General features: G+C 37.1%; 3 protein-coding genes across 3 annotated transcripts in view; 2 read left to right on the forward strand and 1 right to left on the reverse strand.

Annotated features, from left to right (window-relative positions):
- Positions 1-285: 285 nt before the first annotated feature.
- On the forward strand, positions 286-7,340 carry CCNG1 (cyclin G1). The gene is made up of 7 exons (XM_060634942.3): positions 286-516; positions 1,620-1,883; positions 3,607-3,860; positions 4,431-4,509; positions 4,589-4,687; positions 4,921-5,115; positions 5,917-7,340. Exons 2-6 carry the CDS (start codon positions 1,620-1,622, stop codon positions 5,110-5,112), a joined length of 888 nt encoding a protein of 295 aa, XP_060490925.1. The 5' UTR covers positions 286-516; the 3' UTR covers positions 5,113-5,115; positions 5,917-7,340.
- A 7,513-nt stretch (positions 7,341-14,853) lies between these two features.
- On the reverse strand, positions 14,854-20,757 carry NUDCD2 (NudC domain containing 2). The gene is made up of 4 exons (XM_060634943.3): positions 20,336-20,757; positions 18,087-18,135; positions 17,730-17,881; positions 14,854-15,357 (listed from the first exon to the last, which is right to left on the reverse strand). Exons 1-4 carry the CDS (start codon positions 20,522-20,524, stop codon positions 15,274-15,276), a joined length of 474 nt encoding a protein of 157 aa, XP_060490926.1. The 5' UTR covers positions 20,525-20,757; the 3' UTR covers positions 14,854-15,273.
- Positions 20,758-21,015: 258 nt separating this feature from the next.
- Positions 21,016-27,144, forward strand: part of HMMR (hyaluronan mediated motility receptor) — a 41,655-nt gene continuing 35,526 nt past the window's right edge. The window contains exons 1-3 of the mRNA XM_060634940.3: positions 21,016-21,232; positions 25,259-25,357; positions 25,826-25,905. Of these exons, the coding sequence (XP_060490923.3) occupies positions 21,187-21,232; positions 25,259-25,357; positions 25,826-25,905 (225 nt within the window). The 5' untranslated portion in view covers positions 21,016-21,186. The remainder of the gene's footprint in view (positions 21,233-25,258; positions 25,358-25,825; positions 25,906-27,144) is intronic.

Genomic DNA, 27,144 nt, shown 5'->3' on the forward strand with positions numbered 1-27,144 from the left:
CCCGGGACAGGGGGCGTGCAGCATTTAGTTCGACCTCCCCTTCATTGAAGACGCTTTAGAAAATTCTCCAATGAGAGACGCTTAGAGGAAGTAGGGCGTGGTCTCAAGGGGCGGAGAATTTGACTCTGATGGGAAGTGTGTGCTGATTGGCTAGACTTCTTCCTCCACAGACCAGCCCTCTTTGGACCGCTGGGGCCATCCATCAAAGGAACTACACCAATCAGGGGCGAAAATTTCCCCCTCCCCCTCCCGACTCGGGAAAGCCCCGCCCTCCAATATATTACCCGGGCAGTCAGGCGCGGCCCCTTCGGCTCGGAGCTGACTCTGTGGTGGGCAGTGTCGTCTCGGCGGCGCTGCGGAGACCTCCACCCAGGACGGCTCCCCCTCCCCGGGCCACTCACCTCTTACCCGCGAGTCCTCTCGCCTCGTGGGCTTGTCGGATCTGATATCCTGGGGTGAGGTGAGAGCAGGCCCGGGGAGGGAGGTTACCACCGAGGAGCCGCAGTCGCGGTCAAGGTGAGCTGGGACTTCGGGGTTGACTTCGTGGTGCAGCTAGGTAGCAGGGTTGGGGGCGTAGGGTGAGGGGTAAGTTCGGCCCGCGCCCTTTTTCTCAGTTAACTCTCCCGCTGCTGTAAGCAACAAGTCCAGGCTAGTTCGAGCTTGGAGGGGCGGGGCCAGACCCGACCTCCTGAGAAGTATTAACGCCAGGTTGGCCAGGCCCCAGGGACCAGCCCAGGGCTAAAAGAGCTGGACCCATAAAGTTAGTGTTTCCTCATCTGCGTCCGTCGCCCCACTTTAAAGATCCCCCTGCCTCCCTGTCTTTCAGTTGGTGTATGGGAGGAGCCCTGTATCCGGGGCTTCGTTGTGGCCAGGACATAGTAGCTGTGGAATACCGGCTTTTAAATTAATGAAACTCCTAAATTCATTTTGCAACTAAATTAGCCTCCTGCCCTCACTACGTGTTCCCATAGCACCCTTTAAGCTTCCTTTCCTGACACCAATAACAGTTATCAATTATTGAGCGCTGTGTGTTACGCACTGTGCAAAACTCTAGGTGAATCATCTTAATAGCCATTCAGAGACCAATATTGTTACCTCGTTTTACAGAGGTAGAAGTAAGTTATTATTGTCCCGTGTTTACTAGGTACTTACTATAGGTGCTAAGCACTACACCTAGGTGATTTCATTTTTCCACACAAGCCTGTGAGGTAGGTAATAATAGTCATACCCGCTTTACAGATGAGGCACTAGAGATTAAGTAAAATTAACATTAACAGTTCTTGTTGCTAATATGTAGCAGAATACATACTACCATCTAATTTCACTCTTGCAGCATCGATATTCATAGTTCTTTCTTGACAGTGAATGGCTTGAACAAGAATTTCTTGAAGGTTTGCACATTTTTTAAGGCACAGCTCCCACCCTGTAGAAAACTCACAATTTGGGATGTGACCAACTGGTGGGATGGGGTTGGGGGTAACAGATGGCACTTTGCAAGGACTTAGATTTCACTAGCAGCTTTGGGGGAGGGGAGACTTGAGTAAAAACTGCTTGGCTTTCTGTTGAAGGCAGGAAGGGCTTTTCTTAACACTCCTTTCTGTGCCTTGTTCTATATATAGATGATAGAGGTACTGACAACAACTGACTCTCAGAAACTGCTACACCAGCTGAATGCCCTGTTGGAACAGGAGTCGAGATGTCAGCCAAAGGTCTGCGGCTTGAGACTAATCGAATCTGCACACGATAATGGCCTCAGAATGACTGCAAGGCTAAGGGACTTTGAAGTAAAAGATCTTCTTAGTCTAACTCAGTTCTTTGGCTTCGACACGGAGACATTTTCTCTAGCTGTGAATTTACTGGACAGATTCCTGTCCAAAATGAAGGTATGTTTAAAGCTACATTACACAGAGTATTTCTTAATTTTGCTCAGTGTGTTTTGGAGGTGGAATAGCTAGCTTTGGGCTGGTATTCATAAACTTGACCTTTTTATATTCATCAAGTAGCCAAAACGTTGTGATGATTCTGTGTGCTACAGCATTGATGAGTACTCTTCCTTAGAATCAAGAGGAATGCATCATTAGATTTAACTTCTGACATTGAAAAACAACCTAATAACAAATAATTGCAGACTCTGCCAGTATGAGAGGTGGCTGTTGTTTTTTAAAAATTTTTGGTTGGGCATTTTCATTTATTTACTGTTGTTTTTAAACTTAAAGAAATTTGTTAGAGGCCGAATGCTAGATTGTGGTTAAGAATTAGAGGTTTGGGGCACTGGGGTGCCTCGGTAGGTTAAGTGTCCACTCTTGATCTCAACTCAGGGCTTGATCTCAGGGTCAGGAGTTCATGCCCCAAGCTGGGCTCCATGCTGGGCGTGAAGCCTACTTAAGAGAGAGGTTTTTTGCTGTTTTTGTTGTTTTTGTTTTTTTGATGCTGTGAACCACCTGGTCAATAGAGTATCTTAATTTCTAGTCATATATAAAGTTCTAATTGTTTTAGCCCTAGACCTATTCAGATCTTGCTTATAATTGCCATTTCCAACATCAGTTTGCACACAGTAGGGAAGACAGTATCTTCTGAAGGAGGAACATTTATGTAATTATTTCCCTATACTGGATAAGTGGACATCCATGTAACTTTCAGAGCTTGCTTAACTGTTAAAAATATATCTGCCTTCTCTGTGCCCATGGTCATTAGTGAATGAGATGATACAGCCATTGGAATGACACTCATCTTTTAGTCCTTCACAACACATCATATACAGAAAGAACTCCGTGTTTGCTGAATTGGATGGTTCAAAAAACTTGCTCAGACAGACTAATTAAACTATTCTTTGGACACTACCTTTGAATCTATAAATGTTGCACAGATTAATAATACACATCTGTCCCTTAAAAATATTATAATCTTATGTGAGGATGTTTGTGCCAATAACTATTATACAATGCAAAGTATAATAAAATTAAACATCTAAAGAGGAATAAATATGTTAGAGGGGTTCCAAGAAAAGAAGGGTACAAACACTGGTACAAGCTTCTTAAAGTTTAGTTTAAGCTGGAATTTAGGGTGGATAGAAGCTTGACACTGTTACATTGTAGGTATTCTGGAAAGAATAAATAAAAGACTGGGAGTGGGTAAAGCTTTAGAAGCAGAATAAACAGTGTGTGCTAAAGTATTTAAAAACTATTTTACACATTACATAAAGAAAACAGCCTGGAAAAACACATCTTCCTAGAAAGAAATTTTGTGCATGAGCTGTAAAGGTGTTTCAGTCCTCACAGAAGCCTTTGACCAGTTAATTTATTTGGCCCAACTAGAACACAGTGCTGACAGTTCTACAGTGAGTTACAAAGGGGAAAAAAAAAAAGTTTCATATGGGCTAAATCCAAACATTACACTGAAACTTAGTCCACTTTCTCCAAAATTGGTTCCAAGTGGGTACATAGCATTGACCGGCTGCAGTTGAAGTATGATTGGATATTGTTAGGTCCTTCACAGTTGAAAAATAAACCTCAAGGATACATTGTCATAATGATGGGTCTGAGTTCTATATTATCCTTTATGGTTTAATTGAAATAAGCTAAAGAAATGGGCTTACTGTCTTTTTAGGTACAGCCCAAACACCTTGGGTGTGTTGGGCTGAGCTGCTTCTATCTGGCTGTAAAATCAATAGAAGAGGAAAGGAATGTCCCATTGGCAACTGACTTGATCCGAATAAGCCAGTATAGGTTCACAGTTTCAGACTTGATGAGAATGGAAAAGATTGTATTGGAGAAGGTGTGTTGGAAAGTCAAAGCTACTACTGCCTTTCAATTTCTGCAACTCTACTATTCACTTATTCAAGAGAACTTGCCAGTTGAAAGGTATGTGACCTTTGTTTTGCCCAAAGATTTGGAAATCAAAATGGTGTTCTGGATGTTGCAAATAATCAGTATCTTGGGATAATTCTAATGAAAATAAGCAAAATGAGGGGGAAAAAAACTAAACAAAATGACACCTTCAGCACTTTCACTTCACTATCCAGCAGAAGCTGTCAACAGCTTCTTGAAGTCTGTGAAGGCCAATTCTTAGGATTAAAGGACATGTTTACATTTTTAAATTATATTTTCCATTTATAGACTAGTTAACTCATAGAACCTAGTAAGTAAGCATCTAACAGATTTATGGAAAAAGAACTTTAGTAGGTGTAGAAATAGATTAAAAAACTGGATAGTTGTGGCATAATACATTTTTCAACAAGGGGGAACCAATTATTTAAAATTCATTTATGACATCTTTAAGAAGTTAATGCCATTGAAGGAATTCTTCAGATAATTTATTTTCTGTGGTAAGTGTGCATAAACTTTACTTTAAAATGACTTCAGTGTTCTAAAAATCTCTTGTGACTACATTTAAATTTTCTATATAAAATTAATCTCATTTTCTTTTTAAAGGAAGAATAGCCTTAATTTTGAAAGACTAGAAGCTCAGCTTAAGGCATGCCACTGCAGGATCATATTTTCTAAAGCAAAGGTAAATATTTTATATAAAGATTAAACCTACTTATATACATATTTTCTATTCAATACTTACTTTAAATTTTATCTTTTAGCCTTCTGTGTTGGCATTGTCTATCATTGCACTGGAGATCCAAGCACAGAAGTGTGTAGAGTTAACAGAAGGAATAGAATGTCTTCAGACACATTCCAAGGTATGTCAAGGTCATAGCCTAAATGGTGTTAACAGCTGTAAAAGAAACTAAACCACTTGTACTATCTCCTGAAGTAAAATGAGATGTCATGTGTCTGTTTGAAACGTAAGTAGCTTATCCTCAGATTTATTTGACAAGGAAAGACACATGTTAGGAAGATGACAATTATTGCTATAGTTAAATAATATAGGACTTTTTTATTGACTGATAATTTTTTTTTTTTTTATGTACAGATAAGTGGCAGAGATTTGACCTTCTGGCAAGAGCTTGTATCCAAGTGTTTAACTGAATATTCATCAAACAAGTGTTCCAAACCAAATGTTCAAAAGTTGAAATGGATTGTTTCTGGACGTACAGCACGGCAATTGAAACATAGTTACTACAGAATAACCCACCTTCCAACAATTCCTGAAATGGTCCCTTAATTGGTAAATTTGGTTCATAGTTACTCTCCATACAGAGAAAATCTTCTAACGCTACAGTTTTATTCTAGAGTTGAGGAATTAAAATCTGAATTATTTTCAAAATAAACAATGGAATTAAAATAGCAATGGAGAAAATGACTTCACTGATCTAGTTAGCTACTATTTGAGGGCATGTACTAACTACATTTAAAATAGAATGCCCTGAGAGTAAGGAATTTATCCAATCATTGATATGTACATTGGCCACTTCATTAAATTAGCAGCATAGAAAATCACCTTAATAAGCTGAATTTTAAAAGAAGCACTAAGACAGTATTTTTCACCTATTTTGCTTTATGTAGACTCAAGTTCTTGCACATTTAAAGTTAACACAAGCCTGAGTAGGACAACAGGACCAAAAGTTTCAACCATAAATGAAGTAATTTGAGACTATTGACTTATAAACAAAATCAGTATGAACTTGGATGTTATTCTTAAAGTAAGTTATGGCAGATGGTCTCCACACTGGGTATCTGCAAATTGCCAGGGTGTCTCAGTGCTGTAGTTGTATACCATTGCTATAGCAGTTAGAACACTGGAAAATAGTTATATGCATAAAAAATGTAAACCTTGTCACTGATATGATACACATTGGTGCCATCTAAATTTACCTGAGTGGTGATTTCACTTTTTCCTATTCAAACTAAATATTAACACATCTACATATGACATGATTATAAATCTTCAATTGAACAGTTGATTTTTAATAGTTAATAATATTTATATTTTGCAGACTTCTAATAACTTGATTTTTTGTTTAAATAGGATTGTTACAATGACAATACTCCTCTGAAGCCTTTCTCCACAATCCTGAGCTATGGATTCCATAATGTTATAATGGATTTAAGCTGTGAAGCCTCAAAACATCACAACGAGATTAGCATTGATGTTTTCAGATTTGGGAAAACTACCTAATTAACATGTTGTAGTGGAATTATAATTAAATTTGAATTCATCTGTGAGGCATATAAATCAAAGCTAAGAGTATAAATGTGAAATGTTAATAACAGGCCTGGGAAGGTTAACTGTGAATCTTCATTTCAAACATTGATCCACCTTTGTAGATTGGGTCAGTATATTGTATTTAGGTGGTATTAAAAGTGGTAACCTAATTAAATTCTAAATTATGAGATATACGTCAAAACCAACAATTCACAAATGCACTTTTAAGGCATAATAAGGGTTACTGTTTTAGGCAGTGAAAATGGTTTCTTGGTACCTGTAGTGCAAACAGATAATCCAGAGATGTGGACTTTATTGCTACTTGGAAATCACATTTAAATTTGAGGGCATTTTATAAAAGCAAAACTACAGACCTAGTCATTTTGGCATATTAGGTTATCTTTAATATTTTTTCTAAAAAACAGGTAATATTTGTATCCATGACAAAACTTACACAATATCTACTGCCTCCGTCTAATCCCATCAAGAAAAACTGGTTTAATTGTGTAATTCAAAATAAATCAACTTCACTTCAAAAACTTAACACTCCGTAAGCTTCTACTAAGGGCTGTTTTTATAACAACTGCTATTCCAGGGGGTACTGGTTGGCTCATTCGGTTAAGCATCCAACTTTGGCTTAGGTCATGATCTCACAGTTCATGAGCCCTGCATTGTGCCCTCTGCTGTCAGTGCAGAGCCTGCTTTGGGTCCTCTGTCCCCCTCTCTCTCTGCCCCTCCAATGCTCGCACTCTCTCTCAAAAATAAACATTTAAAAAAAGAACTGCTGATTTAGAATTTTAAAAGGAAGAGAATATACTTTCACTAATTGTCCCTCTTGTGCCTAAAGGAAGTCATTAAAAAGGTAAGAGATGTCTTCATAATTATGAAGTTGCTAAGGTAGTATTCAGGATTTTCTATTAAGTCTATAAGGAGATCTGTGGCATTAAAAGTGTTGTAAACAGTTACGCAGTGCAGTGAGTAGTAGCCTGAGTCCATCCAGAATGGCTCTACCCAAATTTGACATGTTATGGGTAAATGTGCCTGGAAAATAAACCAAAGAACCATAATATATCTTATAGTTTTGTAAACTGTGTTTTGTGGATAACCTCAGTTTTCCCAAAAGGCTCATCATTTCAATAATCTGACCTCATCAGTGATTAATTCTGAGTTGGCAAAGGCAGCCTAACCAACTACCATTATGTTTTGGTACTAAGGGATTTATCTTTCAATAAAGTTACTGACATGCATTCCTTTGCTGGGTAGTTTGTGTTTGTTTCTCTTCTGGTTTAACTATTTTGGCAATGTGATGCCAGAACCACAATAAAAAGCTATCTCCACTCAGTAAATTTAAATTTAGCAGGAAAGTAAGATGCACAGTAGCAGGAACAAAATCTCAATTAATAGTATGGCTTTAACCTAATTGTTGCTTTACTTGCTAATGGCTTTTTAGAAGACACAAGATTAGGACAAATATGTTTTAATATGCATTAAACAGGTGGTGTTTATGCAACATTGGTTACTTCTCTCATGTAGATTCAGGACTACTGTGGATATCCTCAGTACAAATTCACCCTTATATTCAGCCCACTTGAAGTTCTGTACAAACTGTCTTACTTTAAAGGGCATTCCAGCAATGTGCTTGGTAATGACAGATTAACAACCAGGTGCTGTGTTAGCCTGCTTAGATCAATTGGTAATTTGAACTGAAACAACAGGATTTTGAAGCAATTAGGTTAATTAAGAAGACAATGTGAACATTGCAAGGAGTTACTGATACAAAAACTGTTATAAAGGAAAGTTCCTTTTGCACTTAGCTTAGACATACTTAATAACCCCCCTTTTCAGTGTTAGTTTTCAAAAGGGCACCTGAACCTTATGTATTTCAAATTATGTAACATACTATCTAAAAACACATTTCTGGGGGGCCTAGCTGGCTCTGTCTGTAGAGCATGTGACTCTTGATCTCTGGGTCTTAAGTTGAAACCCCATGTTGGGCACAGTACTTACTTAAAAATATAAAAACAGACATTGCTAGATCTAACATTTGTGATTAGCAATGATAGTTTTCTACTGTCAGGTACTACTGTCATGTTTCATATGAATCATCTCAATTCCTCCAAATTAAATGAGAGTATCCCAATTTACAAATGAACTGGAGCCACACAAAAGGTGAGCAATTAGCCCAAGGTCACATATCTGATATTTGGGAATGAGGATTTAAATCCAGGCAAAGGCCGTGCTCTTAACCACTGCACATTACCTCCCAAAATAGACAATTACATGGACTTATGAAATTGTATACTTTACAACTGAAACTATTTTCTGGCCACATGAACTTCAGTGCCACCATCATGATCAGAAAATAATACTATGGAATTTGCTTTTCCTATTTTTACTAATAAAATGATTTTTATAAGATGTGTTATGGCTTACTAAGTTTAAAACCTGTAATTTTCATAAACCAAAATGAGTAAACATAAGCCAAATAAGCTTGATTTACAGATGTCAATTTAGGGCGGGGAGGAGGGCATCTGGCTCACTCAGTACAGCATGCAACTCTTGATCTTGGGGTCATGAGTCTCAGTCCCACACTGGGGGTAGAGAATCCGTAAAATAAAGAATGAATGAATTAATTAATTAATAAATAAAAACAGATATGCCAATTTTTTGTATCAATTTGACAAAATAGATTTTGGAGCAATTAAAATCAGGAATAAAATCTTTGTGTGCACCTGACATTAGAACTTAAAATACAAGAAGCCAAAACAGCATTGAAAAGAGAAATGGACAAAGCTTCAACTATATCTGGAGACTTAAACACTTACCAGTAATCTATAGAACTACTAGGAAATCAGCAAGAATATACAAAAACTGAGTAATACCAACAACTAACTGAATCCCTGACATAAAAAACTTTATCCTATAATAGCAGATTAAGTATTGTTTTCAAATAGACATGGAACATTCACCAAAACAAACCATATCCTGGGTCACAAAACAACCCTTAAGAAGTTTAAAATAACTAAAATTACAGACTATGTTCTCTGATCATAAACTAGGAATTAATAACAGTAACAGGAAAATCTACGAACACCTGGAAACCAACAGACTTCTCAATAATTCATGGCTCTAAGGGGAAGTCTAAAGGGAGTAAAATATTTTGAACCCAATGAAAATATCAAAATGTATGAAATGTAGCTATACTAGTGCTTAGAGTAATTCACATTCAAATTACTTTTATTAAGAAAAAAAAAAAAAAAGGTCTCAATAACCTTCCACAGAAAGAAACTAGAAAAAGAGCAGAATAAACCCAAAGCAAGCAGATGGAAAATGGTCATAAAAAAAGGAGGGGCTAAAAAAAGAAAAATCAATGAAATTGAAAACAATAAGGAATATCAACAAAACCAAAAACAAGTTCTTTGAATAAAGCAATAAAATTGATGAGTCTCTAGCAAGACTGACAAAAAAGACATAAATGACCAATCTCAGGCCTGAAAGAGGTACCACTATGTTAAAAGGACACTCAGGACCTAACACAAACAACTATGCACATCGAGTTATATGAATCAGTTCCTTGAAAGACACAAACTACCAGATCTAAACTAAAATAATGTAAACTAAAACTAGATAACCTGAGTAAGCTGTTTTTAAAAACTGAATTCAAACTTGGGTGGCTCAGTTGGTTAAGTGTCTGACTTTGGCTCAGGTCATGATCTCATAGTTTTGAGTTTGAGCCCTGCATCCGGCTCTGTGCAGACAGCTCAGAGAGCCTGGAGCCTGCTTTGGATTTTGTCTCCCTCTCGCTCCCTCCCCACTCGTGCTCTCTCTCTTTCTCCCTCTCTCTCTCTCAAAAATAAATGAACATTAAAAAAAATTAAAAACAAAAAATGAATTCAAGTGCCTGGCTGGCTCAGTTGGTAGAGCATGTGACTCTTGATCTTGGTTGGGGTCATGAGTTTGAGCCCCATGCTGGGTGCAAAGATTACCTAGAACAATTAAAAAAAAAACAAAACTGAATTTGTTGTTTAAAATCTTACTGGAAAATCCCATAAAACACTGAAAGAAGGCAAAACAAATTCTACAAATCTCTTCTAGGAAGTATAAGAATAACTTCCCAACTCATTTTATAAGGCTAGCATTACCCTGGTAGCAAACCAAGATAAAGATAATACAAAAACCAAAACTACTGACCAGTATCCCAGATGAACAGACACAAAAATCTTCAACAAACAATCCAGATACATAAACTGCAGTAACATACCATGACCAAGTTTGGGATGTGGGAAAATACAAGCAGGTTCAAAATTTGAAAATTAAATCAAAATTTGAAAACCAAACAGGACAGGGATGGCCACTTCCACCACTTCTATTCTTATAGCAAGTGCAATAGGGCAAGAACAAATAGACTTATGAAGTAGTACTGATTGAATAAAACCTCCTGTTTGGTTTATGAAGAAAATCCCAGGAATTCATAACAAAAAACCCCTAGAAATAAGTTTAGCAAGGTTAGCAAGGTTACAGGATGCAAGGTCAACAAACAAAATCAACATTTCTATACACTACTTATGTGCAATTGGAAACTGAAATTTCAAAAAATGTATCATTTACAACAGCTCCACAAAATGAACATTTAGGAATAAATCTAACAAAAGATATAAATGCTTTACAAGCTGAAAATCACAAAATGCTCATGATTGAAATCAAAGAGATCCTAAATGGAGAGATGTCCCACATTCATGGATTGAAGACTTATGTTATTCCAATGAAAACCCTAGCAGGACTTTTTTGTAGATATAGACTAGCTGATTCTAAACTTTATACAGAAAGGCAAAGGAAGTTAAAACAGCCAAAACAATTTTAAAAAAGGATTAAATTTAAGGAATCTTCTACCCAATTTTAAGACTTATCACAAAATTACAATTATTAAGGTAGTGTGGTATTTGTGAAGGGACAGACAAAGATCAATAGAATACAATAGGAAGACCAAAAACAGACCCATATAAATATCAACTAATTTTTGACAAAAGTGCAAAAACAATTTAATGAAGAATGAAATGCCTTCTCAATATATTATTCTGAAACAATTGGACATCCACATGCAAAAATATGAACTAGATTTCACAGCTTATACAAAAAAAAATAAAATAACAAGTGACAGATCTAAATGTAAAACATACAATAAAACTTTTAGAAGAAAACACTGGAAAAGAATCTTCATAACCTAGGAGTGCACAAAGAGTTATTAGACACGATGCCAAAAGCATGATGAATTAGAATACATCAAAATTAAAAACATTCACACTTTAAGACACCATCAAGAAAGTGAAAAAACTACACAATAGAACAAAATACATACAAATAATATAAGAGACTGCATACAGAATATATAAAGAACTCTTAAGATAATCCAATTAAAAATGGGCAAAGGATCTGAATAAACATTTCTCCAAGGAAGATATATAAATGGCCAATAAGCACAAGAAAAGATGCTCAACATTATTAGTCATTAGGGAAACACAAAAAACCACAGTGTGATACCAGTTCATATCCACTAGGATGACTAAAATAAAAAACAAAAATTGTATAAAAAGTGTTGGCAAAGATGTGGAGATATTTGGTAGGAATGTAAATGGTGTAGCAACTTTGGAAAACAATCCAGAAATTCCTCAAATGATCAGACATAATTTCTATAGAATTTCTAGGTAAGAAATGAAAATATACACGCACATAAAAACTTGAACTTGAATGTTTTGGCTATTATTACTAATAATAGCCTAAAGGTAAAAACCTCCCAAATGTCCATCAACTGACAAATGGATAAATGTGTGGCAGTTATACAACGGATTATTCAGCTGAATAATATATATTATTCAGCCATAAAGAAAGATTGAAATACTGACGTACTAGAACACGGATAAACAACTAAAACATTATGTCAAGTGAAAGAAGCCAGTAACAAAAGACCACATATTATGATTCCATGTATATGAAATGTCCAAAAAAGAGAAATTTATGAGATAGAAAGCAGATTATTCAGTGGTTGCTTGGCTGGGGGTTCCGTCAAGGGAGAGAGTTGATAGCGAAAAGGAATGAGTTTTGAGGTGATGAAAATGAAAACTGACTATAGTAATGGCTGAATAGATGACTAAAGACCATTGAATTACATACTTTTAATGGGTGAAATGTATACTATGTGGATTATTTTTCAATAAAGCTGGGTGGTTTTTTTTTAGTATTATGTATGATTCCATTGCTGTAACATTCTTGAAAAGACAAAACTAGAGACAGTCTTAATCAGTGGTTGCCAGGGTCTGAGGCTAGGAGTGGGGTATGACTACAAAGAAGAGCATTGTTTTTGTGCTGATTAAACTAACCTCTTGGGGTGCATGTCTGGCTCAGTCAGTAAAGCATGGGTCTACTTGATCTCAGCGTCATGAGTTTGAGCCCAATGTGGGGCATAGAGTTCAATCTCCTAATTTATGAGGTGCTTACACATACCTCTACATGTTAAAATTCACAAAACTTATGAACAGAATATATTAAAAATTCACAAAACTATGGGGGCACCTGGCTCACTCAGTTAAGCATCTAACTCTTGATTTCAGCACAGGTCATCATCTCACAGTTTGTAAATTCGAACCCTGTATTGGGCTCTGCGCTAACAGTATGGACCTGCTCAGGCTTCTGTCTCCCTCTCTGCCCCTCCCCTGCTGGTTCTCGCTCATGCTCAAAATACATAAATATTTTTTTAAAAATTTATAAAACTATGAACAGGAGAGTTAAATTTACTGTTTATTCAAAGTATTTTTTTTTTCCTAAATGTCAAGAAGAGAAGCCAATTAGAAGAAAAAAGCCTCTTCCCCAACAATTAATTCCTAAAGTAACTGGGTAAAGTGAACAAGGTAGACATTTTGACAAAGGGTATGGCTGGGTTGCATTGGCCCATAATAGGGTGTTCGGGTGCAAGCAGGTGAGGATATCCTTGCTTGGAGCAGGGTGTCGGGAGCCTGAGCAGAGTAAAGAAAGAATTCATGAGAAGATGAGAAGATGACCTAGTATAGGGAACCAAATACATTAAGAATATAGGAATCAGGCTTCTCACCGTTACTGTTTTATAGGAAGGGAGAAAAGAAAAATGAACCCCATGGGATCAGAAATGAAAGCGTAAGTGTGAACTCATGGTTTTCAATATACATATAGAAATAAATACAGATATATATAAGCAACATACACACACACCAACAGCAGTTGCTCACTAGCACACAAATCTTGGCTTCTAAATACCATCCTCCATTTAAAAAAAACAGGGCACGTTAAAAAAAAAAAAATGGCTTTTTCTTGAGCTAGGGCAGGGAAACCATAAGTCTGTTATATCTCATGGAAAGGAGTAAGAAATTACTCAAATAATGATGGGACATGTCAAAAGGACAGAAGTCACCTAGAATGGTCTTCCCCTGGCCAAATCAAGAAAAACTGTGAGCATCACAGTAATGGTAACAATAGATTTTAACCCACTGAACAAAGTAGCAAATCATGAGTCCATATAGATATAAGTTGGAAGTTTGATGAAAAACAAGGTAGTACTCTGAAACTACTTTCCCACAAAATTATAAACCAAAAAAGGATAGCTTTACTGTGGATAAGACTGGCAGACACCACTTATTCAGTGATCTAAAGTAAAGACCATCAGAAAAAGGACAAATTAAAGTTACTAACTCATGACAGGATGCAATAAGAACATGGCATCATTTCTGTAACATTCCTCCCAAAGATGCATAACCTGAATCTAATCAAGAAGTATCAGACAAAACTTAGAATGAGGGATATTGTACAAAACTAGCCTGTAATCTTCAAAAGTGCCAAGGCTGCAAAAGTCAAGAAAAAATGAGGACTTGGTACAGATTGAAGTAGACCAAAGACACCTGACATCTAATCTAAAGGCAAGGCATGATTCCGACTGGATCCTTTTGCTATATAGGACATTACTGGGACAATCAGTTAAACTTGAATGCAATGAAGATGTGAGGATTAGATGGTCAGAAGGTATCAGTGCTAATTTCCTGATTTTAATGGTTGTATTGTTGTGACGTAAGAGCATGTTCTTTGAAGGAAATACACACTAAGGTACTCAGAGGTGATGCAGCATCATATCATAAACTTACAAACAGATCAGGAAGAAAACAATTTGCGTACTTTACAAGTAACTTTTCTAAACGTTGGGACCGTTTAAAATATTTCTTAGGGGCAGGTGGCTGGCTCAGTCGATGGAGCATGAGACTCTTGATCTTGGAGTTGTGGGTTTAAGCCCCACACTGGGTATAGAGCTTACTTAAAAATAAAACCTTTAAAAAATATAGACAGAAATATTTTTAAATTTCAAAGGACATAAAAAGAATGAATCACAGTTTTAAGACAATCCATACTTATGTGTCTGGATCACTGAAGAGCAAAATTATGTCACTTACTTATAAACATTAACCATAATTTGCTTTCTGTCACTGACAAAGGACTCACCCAATAACCACATTCACTTTACTGCTTCTGTTTTGTATTAATCCATTCCTATTGTTAGGTTTCTAACTATTTTTCAAATTTCTTGACAGTCATCTCCCAAGGAATAATATGCTACTTCAGAAATTTTCATTAACTCTTGAAATTACATTACTCAGAATATATTTGTGGACTTTTCCTTTCTTAAAACTTTTTTCAGCAATATAATTCCTTGTATGAACTGGTATACTTAGACAAAGGGGTCCACAATTCCTATTTAGAAAAGTTTATTGATCATTATTCCTGCATTACACTTACTGAAAGAAAAATTTAATTGTCCCTGAAGGCACCCGGTCATTTCACATGATCTATACCCTAATGTTTTTCGTATTAAAAATACAGGTTAAATATGAAATTAGTAAAATGCAGCATATAAAACTTCATGCTGAGCAAAAAAACAAGTCCAAAAAAAAAAGTTACTTTCTATTAGTAGAATAGCTTCCACAGTATTTAAGATGTTTCCTATGTAATTCATATTTGAATACAATTTTTAGAACCATAGGTAAATATATTTTGCAATTTGTTAACTGCAGGTATCCACATTTTCCTTCCATCACATAATCTGTTCCTTTGATTAAGTTGGCAACATCTGCTGAGATCCACAGAATGCAGCAAAAAAAAAAGTAGTGGTTATTTCTCAAGATTTGAGAAATCTGGTCCACCTTTAGAGTAGTTTCCTGAGATTTCTGCTCCACTGAAGTCAAAACCAGGATTCTAAAAGACATGAAAAAAATAATGATAAAATAAAACTTTTAAGGAAAAGTATAAGTAACCCAAAAGGGAAATGGTAAAGACATGAACTAGCCACTGACAAAACAGGAAATCTAAATGACCAATAAACATGTGAAAAGATACCAAATTTCACTGTAATCACCAAAATAGAACTTAAAATTAGAAGGTATATTTGAATTTTCAGATCTACAAATGTTGTATATTAAAAGGTTGGCAAGTGTATGGACAAACACAATACTTAGTATAAAGTGTGAAAATAGATTTTAATAACTAGCATCATTTGAGAGTTTGCTACATGCCAGGCAGGGTTCTAAGAGCATTGCATTTATTAACATATTTAATCCTCACAATAATCCTATGAAGTAAGTACTATCTCATGCTTTAGTCTCTTTGGAGGGCATTTCACTTATTCAACAAACATTTACTGAGTTCCAACTGTTTGGAAGACACCATTAGAAGCATGTGGAATTCAAGAGTGAATAAAACAAAGATCCCTGCACTGGTGGAGCTGCCATTGTTATAGGAGAACACAAACAATAAAACCGTAAGTTAGCTAGTAGAGGGGTTGGCCAACTTTTCTGTAAAGAGCCAAGTAGTAAATATTTTAGGCTATGAAGGCCGCATAGTCTCTGCCATAACTACGTAAGTCTGGTATCGCTATATGAAAGAAAATACCAAAAGAACAAGCATAGCTGTATTGCAGTATAACTTCACTTCAAAAACTGGGAGTCGGCCAGATTTCACCCATGGACCATAGCTTGCCAGCCCCTGATCCAGAGCGTTAGAAGTTGGTGCAAGTGCCAGAAAGGAAGGAAGGAAGGAAGGAAGGAAGGAAGGGAGGAAGGGAGGGAGGAAGACAGGGCGAACAGAGTAAGGGAAATGAGATCATAGTATTTAAATAGGATGATCAAAGATCAAAATATGCTTTACAGAGCAATGACTTGAAAACAATGAAGAAGTCAGCCAAGCTTTGGGAGAACACTGTAGTCAAAAGGACAGAAAAGGAATGGCCTGGAATATTCAAAAATACAAAAAAGCTAAGGTAATACAATATGGCTAAGGTAAAATGACTGAAGCAGACAGTTGCAGGAGAAGAAGTCAGGGAGATCATGGAAGACCACATCAGATAGGGCCTGGAAAAAAAACTTTGTCTTTTACTAGAGTGAAAGAGTTCTGAGAAGAGAAGCGATATGTTCTGACTTGCATTTTTAAAAGGACTGCTATGCTGTTTTGAGAACACTGCAGCTTGGCAAGGGTAGACGAGAACCATTAGAAGACTATTAGAGTAACTTAGGCAAGACATTACAGGTGGTCCAGATCAGAGTGGTTGGAAAGTTGGTGGTGACAAGTGGACAAATTCTGAATATACTTGGAAGGTAGTGCCAGTAAGGTTTCCTAACAAATTGGATACGGTGTGTGAGAGAGAGCTAGGAATGGAGGATGATTTCCCATTTCTGAACAAGCAGTTTCCATCAACCAAGATGAGAAGGCTAGAGGTATAACAACTGTGGGAGGAAGTTAGGGAGTTCATGTTGAGTATGTTGAGTCTGATAGGTCAGATCAACAAGTGGAGATGCTGAATACGCAACTAGAAATGTGAGTCCAATACTTGGGAGAAAAGTCTAGACTGGAGATACAAATTAGGAAATCACCATTATATACATAGAAATTATCCATCAAAACTTGAAGAGGGCTTTGATCCAGTAATTCTTCTCCTAGATAAATTAATGGAACACTGGAATAGTTTCAAAAAGATGAAAGAACAAACTGTGAAATAGATACAAATCGAAAAATCCAAATCTTATCAAAAGGGAAGAGCCAAATAAATAACGATGATACAGTCAAACTAGAAAACATTCTGAAGCACTTAGAAGGAGAAAAAAAACAAACAATACATATAGTGTGATCCTGCATTTATGTTACAAACAAAGCAGCAAGCCAATATATCAATGAGATAAAAATGAAACAGAAGCAAGGAATGGAGAGATGTTAATGAAAGGAACCTATAACTTTTTTACACTATGTAAGTCTACACTAAATTTTTATGAGTTCACTCGTGCATTACTGGTGTACATTAAATAAATTTAAACTTATAAACTATGGCATTACAAACAAAACCCTTCCCAGAAATTCTGAAAAACTAAAATCCACAAAAAAGACCAGTAATTTTTCTAACCATTTAACTTTAAAAACTCCTTTAAAGAACTTTTGTGATTTTTCTGTAACCAAATTTGAGTTTTAATTTCAAAAAATAATTTTTCTATGATCTTAAAATGCTTAACAATATGTATTGTTATTCATATGTATTCATATGTACAATGAACAATATGTATTCATACACTCATCTGACTTACTTCTTTCTGGAATCTTTCTAATGTAAGTTTTCTCTGCATTTGGTCTTGCACCCAAGGATCAGCTGCATATTCAGATTCTAGAAGAGAAGTCCAACAATTTGCTGCATCTCTCTTTGTCTTTGTAAGAACAATACGGACCATTTTTCTGTCCTCTAAACAAAAATCACAAAGAAATTAGAGTTCATCATAAAATTGTATATTTTCAAAAACCATTAGGTAACTATTTACAATACATTTCTATCACTCTATCTTCCAGAGCTGCAAAGACAAAGAACCTGATACCACAGAAGAAACATACTAAGTTTGAAGACAAGATTAATTTTTAAAAAGATTCCAACAATTATAGATCACTCTTACCCAAAGTCCATGTTCCCTCATCAGCTATTGTAGAATCAAAGAGTTTGCCCTGAAAAATAAACATATTTATTTTAGTACAAAAAATAAGTAAATAAATAAAAATGTTTATTTTAGTACATGAAATATCTATGTACTGAAAACATTAATGTCATTAATTTTTATAAGACTTTCATGATTTAAGAGTTTGCCAATTTCCTTTTTGTTTACAAATTTTTTTTAATGTTTATCTATTTTTGAGAGAGAGAGAGAGAGAGAGAGAGAGAGAGAGAGAGAGTGTGCAAGTGGGAGAGGGTCAGAGAGCAAGACACAGACTCCAAACCATGCTCCAGGCTCCAAGCTATTGGCACAGAGCCCAACGAGGGCTCAAACTCACGAACTGTGAGATCATGACCTGAGCCAAAATTGGACGCTTAACTGACCACCCAAGTGCCCCAACTTTGCTAATTTCCTATCTAATCCAGATGTTCGTTGTCTAGCTTGGTTATGGTAGGGAGATAAAATTTTATACCATTTCAACATATTTGATAGGTGTTCAACCCTATCTTTCCTCCTAGCAAGTTAAAGGCAACCTAGTTTACACTGCTTGGGATATTTACTGACAACACACGGCTCTCAAAAGAAAGATCAGAACTCCTTAATTTTCAGGAGATGAATAAATATCACTGATCACTTAGTAGCCAAATGTGAAATTAATATATGAAATGCTTTGACTTTACCAATTAAAATGAACTACAAGAGCTTCCCTGCTGAAATTAAGAAATGATGTCTTTTAAAATAAACTTCAAAAATCTGGTTCAATCTCTTTGTTGGGCAATGTAGCACTAAAAAATTTTAAAGCACATACTGTAGTTCTGATTTCAGATAAACTGTGATGAAACTGTTGTTTTAAGAAAGAAATCAACAGAACATAAGTTTAAAAGAGAATGCATCTGCTCAAATCCATTTTGATTTGTTGCTACTTGCCAAATTTAAGTTTTAGGAAATAAAATTAAAATGCCACATAAAGCAAACACATTTTTTTTGTATTTCAACACCAGTGAGAAAAAAATCTTACTAGTCTAAACATGTATCTAAAATCCTGAAGTTGAAGTTACTGCTAAATTGTAAATAAAGTTACTGTTAAAGTCACTGCTAAAGTTCTGAAATTACTAAGGTAAATTTGAATGGTAATCTTAAACCACTGTTCAGGAAACCACGAACTGCACAACTATTCAGAAAGGTCATTAAAATCCAAGCTGACATAAATCAATGTCTTCCACATGGCTCTCTCCCTTTTCTCTGAGGCACTTAAAGCACTTCCATATTAAAGATAACAGTAACAGCTAGCATGTAAACTCATTACATACCAGGCACTTGCCCAAACTCTTAATTCCCATGGATAGCACCTAACGCTCAAAACAATCCTATCAGAAAGGTACTATAATTATCACACTTTGTGGATGAAGGCATAAGGACACAGAATAATCTCTTGCCCAAGGTTACAAAATTAGAGAAACGGCAGAGCCAGGTATCCTACATCAAAGAATCTCCCTTCGCTACACTATCGTCAAACATCGTGAGTATGTAATCTGGGAAAGAAGTCCAACTTCGACGTAATTGAATATAACTATAAAGCTTATCCAGGAAAATGCAGTTCTCAGATCTAAGGGGCATGATGAGAATAAATGAAGTATTATTCTCTCCAAACAACCCTAGACTATCTGCTTAACCACTCCACAAACATGCAGATTTTTGTCTCATTTTGATGAAAAAATAAATCACCTGATATCGTCTCTGAATCCTCATCCCTGTATCCTTATCCCTTATTTTCTTCTTTACTTTTCCGTGACTGCCTAAACATTTATTAGTTTAGTTTTATTATGCCTCCCTACAAGAACATAATCTGTGTGCAAGAAACGTATATCTTATTCACCTCTGACCTCTTAGCACCTAAATCAGTGCCTGGAAGAAAATATATGTACGATAAACATTTGTTCCTTTAAAGATCCAGGTGAAGACCCGCAGAGGAACAAAAGAAGCCGTTTCATTTGGTTGAGAAAGCCAGAAAATTGGGCTCCTCAAATCTCCACTCAACTCAGGACCAGCCTTGAGTGGGGGCTCCGACCAGAACAAAACTAGGCCAATGCTATAGCTCTTTCGGGCAAGGAGCCATTCGGCCTTCCAAGTCTTTCCACGGAAACCCTGAACCTTAGGACTCGGGGACTCAGGGGCCAGGAAGAAACTGGGCACAAGCCCCGACTTGCCGCTACCTTAAGGATCTCGCGACCACCCACGGCCAGCGCCACATGCCGGCTCTGCAGGCCGCACTGGATATCCTGGGCGCGAGTGCCCGGCGGCACCTGAACTTCAATGAACACCTCCTCCAAGGTCTGGTACCACTGACCCCACGGCGTCCCGCAAGGAACCACCCCACTGCGTTCCTCAAACGGGGCCGACATACTCCAGGAGCCTCCCAGCTGCAGCCACAAGAAGCGAGGTGAGCGCACGCGCGGAGCGTCCACGCTTAGGCCACGCCCCGGAGAGTCCGCTCAGGTCACTGCACATGCGCAGGGACGTAAGCGACGTCTCAGCGTGTTCCTTTTTCCTTTTCAATGGCCATTTAAGACCCTTTCAGTAGCCTGTTTGAAAGAACTGAAACCCGGGGGGTTTACACCCAAGGAACGGCGAGAGGAGGTTGGAACCAGTGAAACTAGAACTCACTGCACTGCCACCTATATGACGCCAAAGGCGGACTTCCGACCTTTTCAGCTATGAAATGCGCTTGCGCAAATGCTGCTCTTCTTGTAAGTTACAATTGAGTAACGCCAAGAATGATTGGACACTGCTTGGGGTGGGGAAGGGAGGCAGTAATAGTCTCCTATTGGCTAGTAACCGGAACTCACGGAACCGCTAATTACATGCTGCGAGGCCAGGTGCGCATGCTCTTTAGCTGTTCCCGTCCTGGATTGGTGTGCCCAGGGTTTTGGTTTTCGAACCTGCTGTCGTGAAGGTGGGCGGGGAATAAGCGGGGAGATTTGAATTTGGAGCGAGTAGGCTGTAAGGCAGCGGGAAGTTGCCGAGGACCGCTAGTGACCTTCGGTTTGTGGAGCTGGTCGTCAACATGTCCTTTCCTAAGGCGCCCCTGAAACGATTCAATGACCCTTCTGGTGCGTACAGGGAAAGGAGATGGGGGATGGGATATGGTGTCACGCACCTTGCCCCTCTCGGTTCCCTTCATCAGAGGCAAATAGGCGATTTTAGGGCTAGGATGGGTCTCCTTCAACTGACTAGTTTTTCTGGAATCTATACGAAGCATTTACTACATGCCTAGCACTATTCAGAGTGAGAAGGATACAGCAGCGAATGAAGCAAAGTCCCTGCCCAAGTAGCTTGCATTCAAATGGACAGTACAGCCAATAAACAATTAGTCTGTGGAGAAACTGAAGCAGAGGGAAGGGGATGGGGATAAGGAAGCTATTTGGTAGCTATTTGGTGGTCAAGCCCAGAAGGCCTCACTTATTTAAAAAAAAAAAAAAAAAAAAATGACCACTGCTTTTTCGTATGAACTTGTGGATTTCTTGTAGATATTCCACTCAGGAATACAAGAATGCTGATTGGGAACGGCAGTTTTTGGGTAAAATTATGGTAGCTGCGCTTACTGAGAACATTATTAATGAAGTAGTAACAGGTAATATCAACAGTACCATGCTAAGTATTTACAGTTAATTCTTTAATTGTCCAACATTCCTGAGAGGTCATCCTGTTATTCAATATTTTATTGACAAAAATACTGAGACTTAGATTTGCTCAGCGTTACACAACCAAACTAGCAGAACTAGGACATGAAACCCGGCCTCCATGAATCCATCCTGTGCTCTTAACCACTGTAGGGCATAAGCACAATAACCGTAAGACTCAGATGTGGTTGGTGAGGCCCTCATTCAGTAGACACAAACTGTATGCAGGGACTGTGCTAAGGTCTTCCCTGTTCGGTCTGGTTTACTCTTTCCAACAGCCAGGTGAGAAAGGTACTGATATTGTCCTCATTGTACACTTGAGGGAATGGAGGAGTTTTGTAACTGTACTGAGCAGCAAGTGAGGGGAAGGGCTGAACATCAAAGCCCCTGATTTATCCATTACCCATTATAATACATATTTTTAATGTTTTTTTAGTTTATTTTTGAGAGAAACACACAAGCAAGGGAGGGCAGAGAGAGAGACAGGATCTGAAGCAGGCTCTGTGCTGTCAGCTCAGAGTCTGATGCGGGGCTTGAACTCCGGAGCTGTAAGATCATGATCTGAGCCCCCCAGCTCTCCAATAATATACACTTTTTAATGATCATTTGTTACATCTTTAACTTGCCAGCCAACATGCAAGTGGAAATAAGAATCACTTTGTTCACAAACAAAAGCCAAGTGACAAATGGATCAGCACAAGCATATTTTCTAAATTAAGAGATTCAGGGAATGTATATTTCCTGGATATTCAAAGAACCTTCTCTAAATTCTCTCAGCAGTGTGTCTTTTAAGGAGAATTTTATTTTCTTTATAATAGATTAAATTGCCTTTACCAGTGTTACAATATTTCAGACTCACAGTTTCAGGAGTAATAATAGTTATCACTTATTTGATGCTTTGTGCATATGTGAGCACTGTAGTGATTTCTCTTCTTACTCCAGTAACCCCAACAACTATGAGGTAGATACTCTTTTATTCCTGTTTCACAACTGGGGAATTCAGCCTTGAATAAAAATAACTTTCCAGGGGTCTTAAAGCTAGATTAGAAAATCAGAGTATAATGTTCACATCTTTCCCCTATGACTGTAAGTACTTGGCACATAGTAATGTCTATTGATTGGCATACAAAGCTGGATTTGAAGCCTGATTGGAGGAATTACAAAACTCTATTCCCATTCTGGCATCCCCAGTGACTTTCTATGTTTTCTTCACCATACTGCCAAACTCAACCCCAAGCCAAATACTGGGGATACAGGCATGATCAAGAGAGTTTCTAACTTCAACCAATTTTATCTAACTTGCAAGATGAATAAGTACATTATCTGATTTGGGAGATGGATAAGTGTATTAAAAGCCATTACAAAAGTGTCAAGTTCTTTGATAAGAACACTATTCACAGGCTGCTATGGAGGGAGGTTTCCAACCTGATTTGGGGATTCAGAGAAAACTGGAAGAGGCTGAGATCTGAAAGGTAAGTGAGAGTTAGCCAGGCAAACTGGAAGCTGGGCTGTCCATTCGAGGTGAAAGAAATAGAAAATAAAGAGATCTGGAAGTTTGAAGCATTTATTTAATGTAATGCATAAAATGTTTGGTTTGTTTACAAGTATTGACTGCCTGTGTTAGCTTCCGATTATTGTTGATCAAAATAGAAGTTGTGCCGGAAAGCTTGTGTTATCTCCCAGGATATCCCATCCCGTTTGTCTAATGTCCCCTCTCCCCACATTTCTAGCAAGTCATATGTATCTGTGATGTCGTACATTTAAGCGTTAGTAAGGAAAAGACCCAGAGCATGAAAATAGCACACACTACAGCCTCACAAAGCCTGGATTTCAACCTAGTTCTTGAATCTAAATCCCCATAAGTATCAAATGGGATTTCTTTGCTCTTTAGGGAAGTTTTTGTTAAGTGTGATTTTAATTGTTCTCAACTCGCATGATGCTGCTTAGTCACTGTACACCATCTGATCTTTTGCTGGCCCATATCCCCTTTTGAGAGTGTAGACCTAATGATGAACCAGAATACAAGAATTCAACAGCATTTTATCTTCTGGCTGCTCTGACGAGTCTAGACCAGTGCTTCTCACACTTTGCCACAGAAACATTCCTAAAAGCAGAGAGCAGGGCATCTTGCTGGCTCCCTTGGTAGAGCATGTGACTCTTGATCTCAGGGTTGTAAGTTCAAGCCCCAGCTTGGGCCTACAGCTTTAAAAAAAACTTTTTTATGGGGCATCTGGGTGGCTTAGTCGGTTTAGCGTCAAACTCCTGGTTTCAGCTTGGGTCATGATCTCACAGCTGGTGAGTTTGAGCCCCACATCAGGCTCAGTGCTGACAACGTAGAGCTGCTTGGGATTCTCCCTCTCTCTCTGTCCCTGCCCCACTTGTTCATACTCTAAAGAAATAAACAAACAAACATTTGTAGATAAAAAACAAAAGCAGGGAGCAAAGAATAGCCACACGTTCTGCATACACTCATCCCCACCTCCCCAAAAAGGGCAACAGTGCCGGCAGTTTTCTTTGAAGTCTCTTGTTACTTTAAAATAAGATATGTTCTGCGCTGCTTCCACTGATCCCTATTCCAAATGGGTGACATAGGTGCTTTAAGATGTGCGACCCTTAAACTGATTTTAGGGAAACCGCTGTCAGCCTCCTGTTTACCCCAGGGTGTAAACAGTTGGTGGAGTGTGAGAGATCTGAGCTAGCCAAGACTAATGTTTCTAAGTCTGCCTTTACCTTAGATGCCCCATTGAATTCTGTACTTCATTTTGAGACTCTTTCCTGATTGGAAATCTACTACCTCAACCCCTTATTGACCACATTTAGATCTAAAAGCTCCCAGTATTGGAATCTTTGTGTGAGTACATATAAAATGATCGTTATTCATTTCTAGAATCTGATGGTAATTACCTGTGACTCTTTTTTGGGTAGGGTTGATTCCAAATCTTTTTTTCTTATATTCAATCCTTAATAACAAAGCCGTGTTGCTTGTTCTTTCCTGATGTTTATTTCAAGACTGTCTTTGCTGTTTTGCTCAGTTGCCTGTGTTCCTTTGACTCATTGAAATAAAGATCATTTGGGAAGATAATGATGTTTTCTTCATAAAGAGGCCTGTTTTGTAATATCAAATTTTTACATTTGAAAAAATAAACTATTTATTTTAATGTTTAGGTGTTTTTGTTCTTTTGTTGTTTTTTTTAATTTTTGAAAGCACGTGAATGGGGGAGGGCACAGAGAGAGGGGAAGAGAGGATCTGAGGTGGACACTGTGCTTACAGCAGCAAGTCTGATGCAGGGCTTTATGTGACCTGAGCTCAAGTCGGACACTCAATCAACTGAGCCACCCAGGAACCCCTGAAAAAACAAACAATTTATTAATGGCATTTTACTATAACATATTTTTAACTTAAGATCATAAGTAGCATAAGATGAGACATTAATTAATGTTTTATGTTTCCTGTAGGTTGTGCACCATCTCCAGGTGCTTATGATGTTACAACTTCAGAAGTATTGAAAGGACCGGTATCTTTTCAGAAATCACAAAGATTTAAAAAACAGAAAGGTAACAGATTCCCAAATAACATAATGGTTATATGATCTCATAAGCTTTAAAGTTATGAGTAACAGTATTTAAATTAAAAGATGCTATAGTATTTCTAAAAATGCAAAGCTACAGTTATATTTAAATTTTCTTATTTGATGAATTTACAAAAGAGTCAACTGCAGACTAATGCTTTAATCATTTCACTGTTGTGTAACCAGGAAAGTTAAGCAAGACACTCACATAGATACATAGTTTCCCTTTTGGTAATCACCTTAACTTTCCATCAGGGAATATTAGGAAAATCAGAAAAGTATTAGATGTGTAAATACTATTGTACAACTAATTATTTGGACATATACAGTCAGAAAAAAATAACTTTAATACTACTTCACTACTAATTATAATAAGAAATTTGGAAATTGGGTTTTGTCTGTGTTTCAAACATGTAAGTGCCAACTAAAATCTGTACAATTTATTTTATTTTAGAATCTCAACAAAATCTTAATGTTGACAAAGATATTACCTTGCCTGCTTCAGCAAGAAAAGTTAAGACTTTGGGATTAAAGGTGAGGAACTCTGATATTCTAGCTGGTTTAGTACCTAAATCATGAAAACATTTCCAAAAGTTATTTTATTTGACTAGAATGGGTTAAGTGTATAATTTAAGGTTATAAGTAAATCTATAAATTAATAAAAATATTATCATTAGGACTCTAGCAAGATTTATGTTTACATCATTACTACATGCATTGTTTAAATGTGTCTGGAGTTCAGAATTACAAAATGGTCTCCACTTCTCAGTCATTTCTCTATCTAGATAAATTTTATAATACCTAGTAAGCCTTTAAAAAGTATGCAGTGCTTTGATATATTAGTTATCATTGTTTGAGTTGTTTTGGTTTTGTTTGCTTACTTGTGCAGAAGGGTAAATATTGAAGAAAAAGGAAAAAAGTATTGTAATGCCTAAAAGAGATTTATTTGCTATTCAAAGACTGCCAAGGAGTGGTGGGACATTAAATTCTTAACTTCATGTTGCGGCTTGTGCAACAGCCTATTTATTATCACTGTTTCCATTAGTTTATAAAGCAAGTTGTACTTTCTTAAGGAGTTGCAAAGAGTGATTTGTTAAATGTGAAAAAGATTCAGAGTTGGGAAACCAAGGCTTAGACTTGTTCATTTATTTAGCGATTATCTAAGCTTCTTGTTTTATAGGGCTTCATTATCCAGTATGGAAGTGATTAGCCACATGTGGCTATCGAGCACTTCAAAGTGAACAGCTAAATTTTTGATACTATTTAATTTTAAGTAATATGTAAAAAACTGATACTTGATTCTATTCTTGGAAAACTTAAATGTTTTTGGAACAACTTGGAATGTGCATCTACTTTTTCATCTGTACATTTTATGAAATCTAAATATAGATGGCTATTTCTGATGAAACTTAAGCATCTGAATTGAGATATGCTGTAAGTGTAAAATACAAACCAAAGTTTATAGACCTAGTACAAAACATATAAAATATCTCACTAATAATTTCATACTAATGACATGTTGAAATAATACTTTTTTACATTTATGGTACAGTAAAATATATTTTAAAATTTTTTACTTTTTATTTAAAAGTACATATTTTTTTAATATTTATTTTTGAGAAAGACGGGGTCGGGGAGGGGCAGAGAGAGAGGGAGACACAGAAGCTGAAGCAGGCTCCAGGCTCTGAGCTGTCAGCACAGAGCCCAACGTGAGGCTCGAACTCACGAACTGTGAGATCATGACCTGAGCCAAAGTCAGACGATTAACTGACT

Source organism: Panthera onca, chromosome A1, assembly GCF_046562875.1.
Source record: "Panthera onca isolate mPanOnc1 chromosome A1, mPanOnc1 haplotype 2, whole genome shotgun sequence".
In the NCBI taxonomy this organism is placed as follows: domain Eukaryota; kingdom Metazoa; phylum Chordata; class Mammalia; order Carnivora; family Felidae; genus Panthera; species Panthera onca.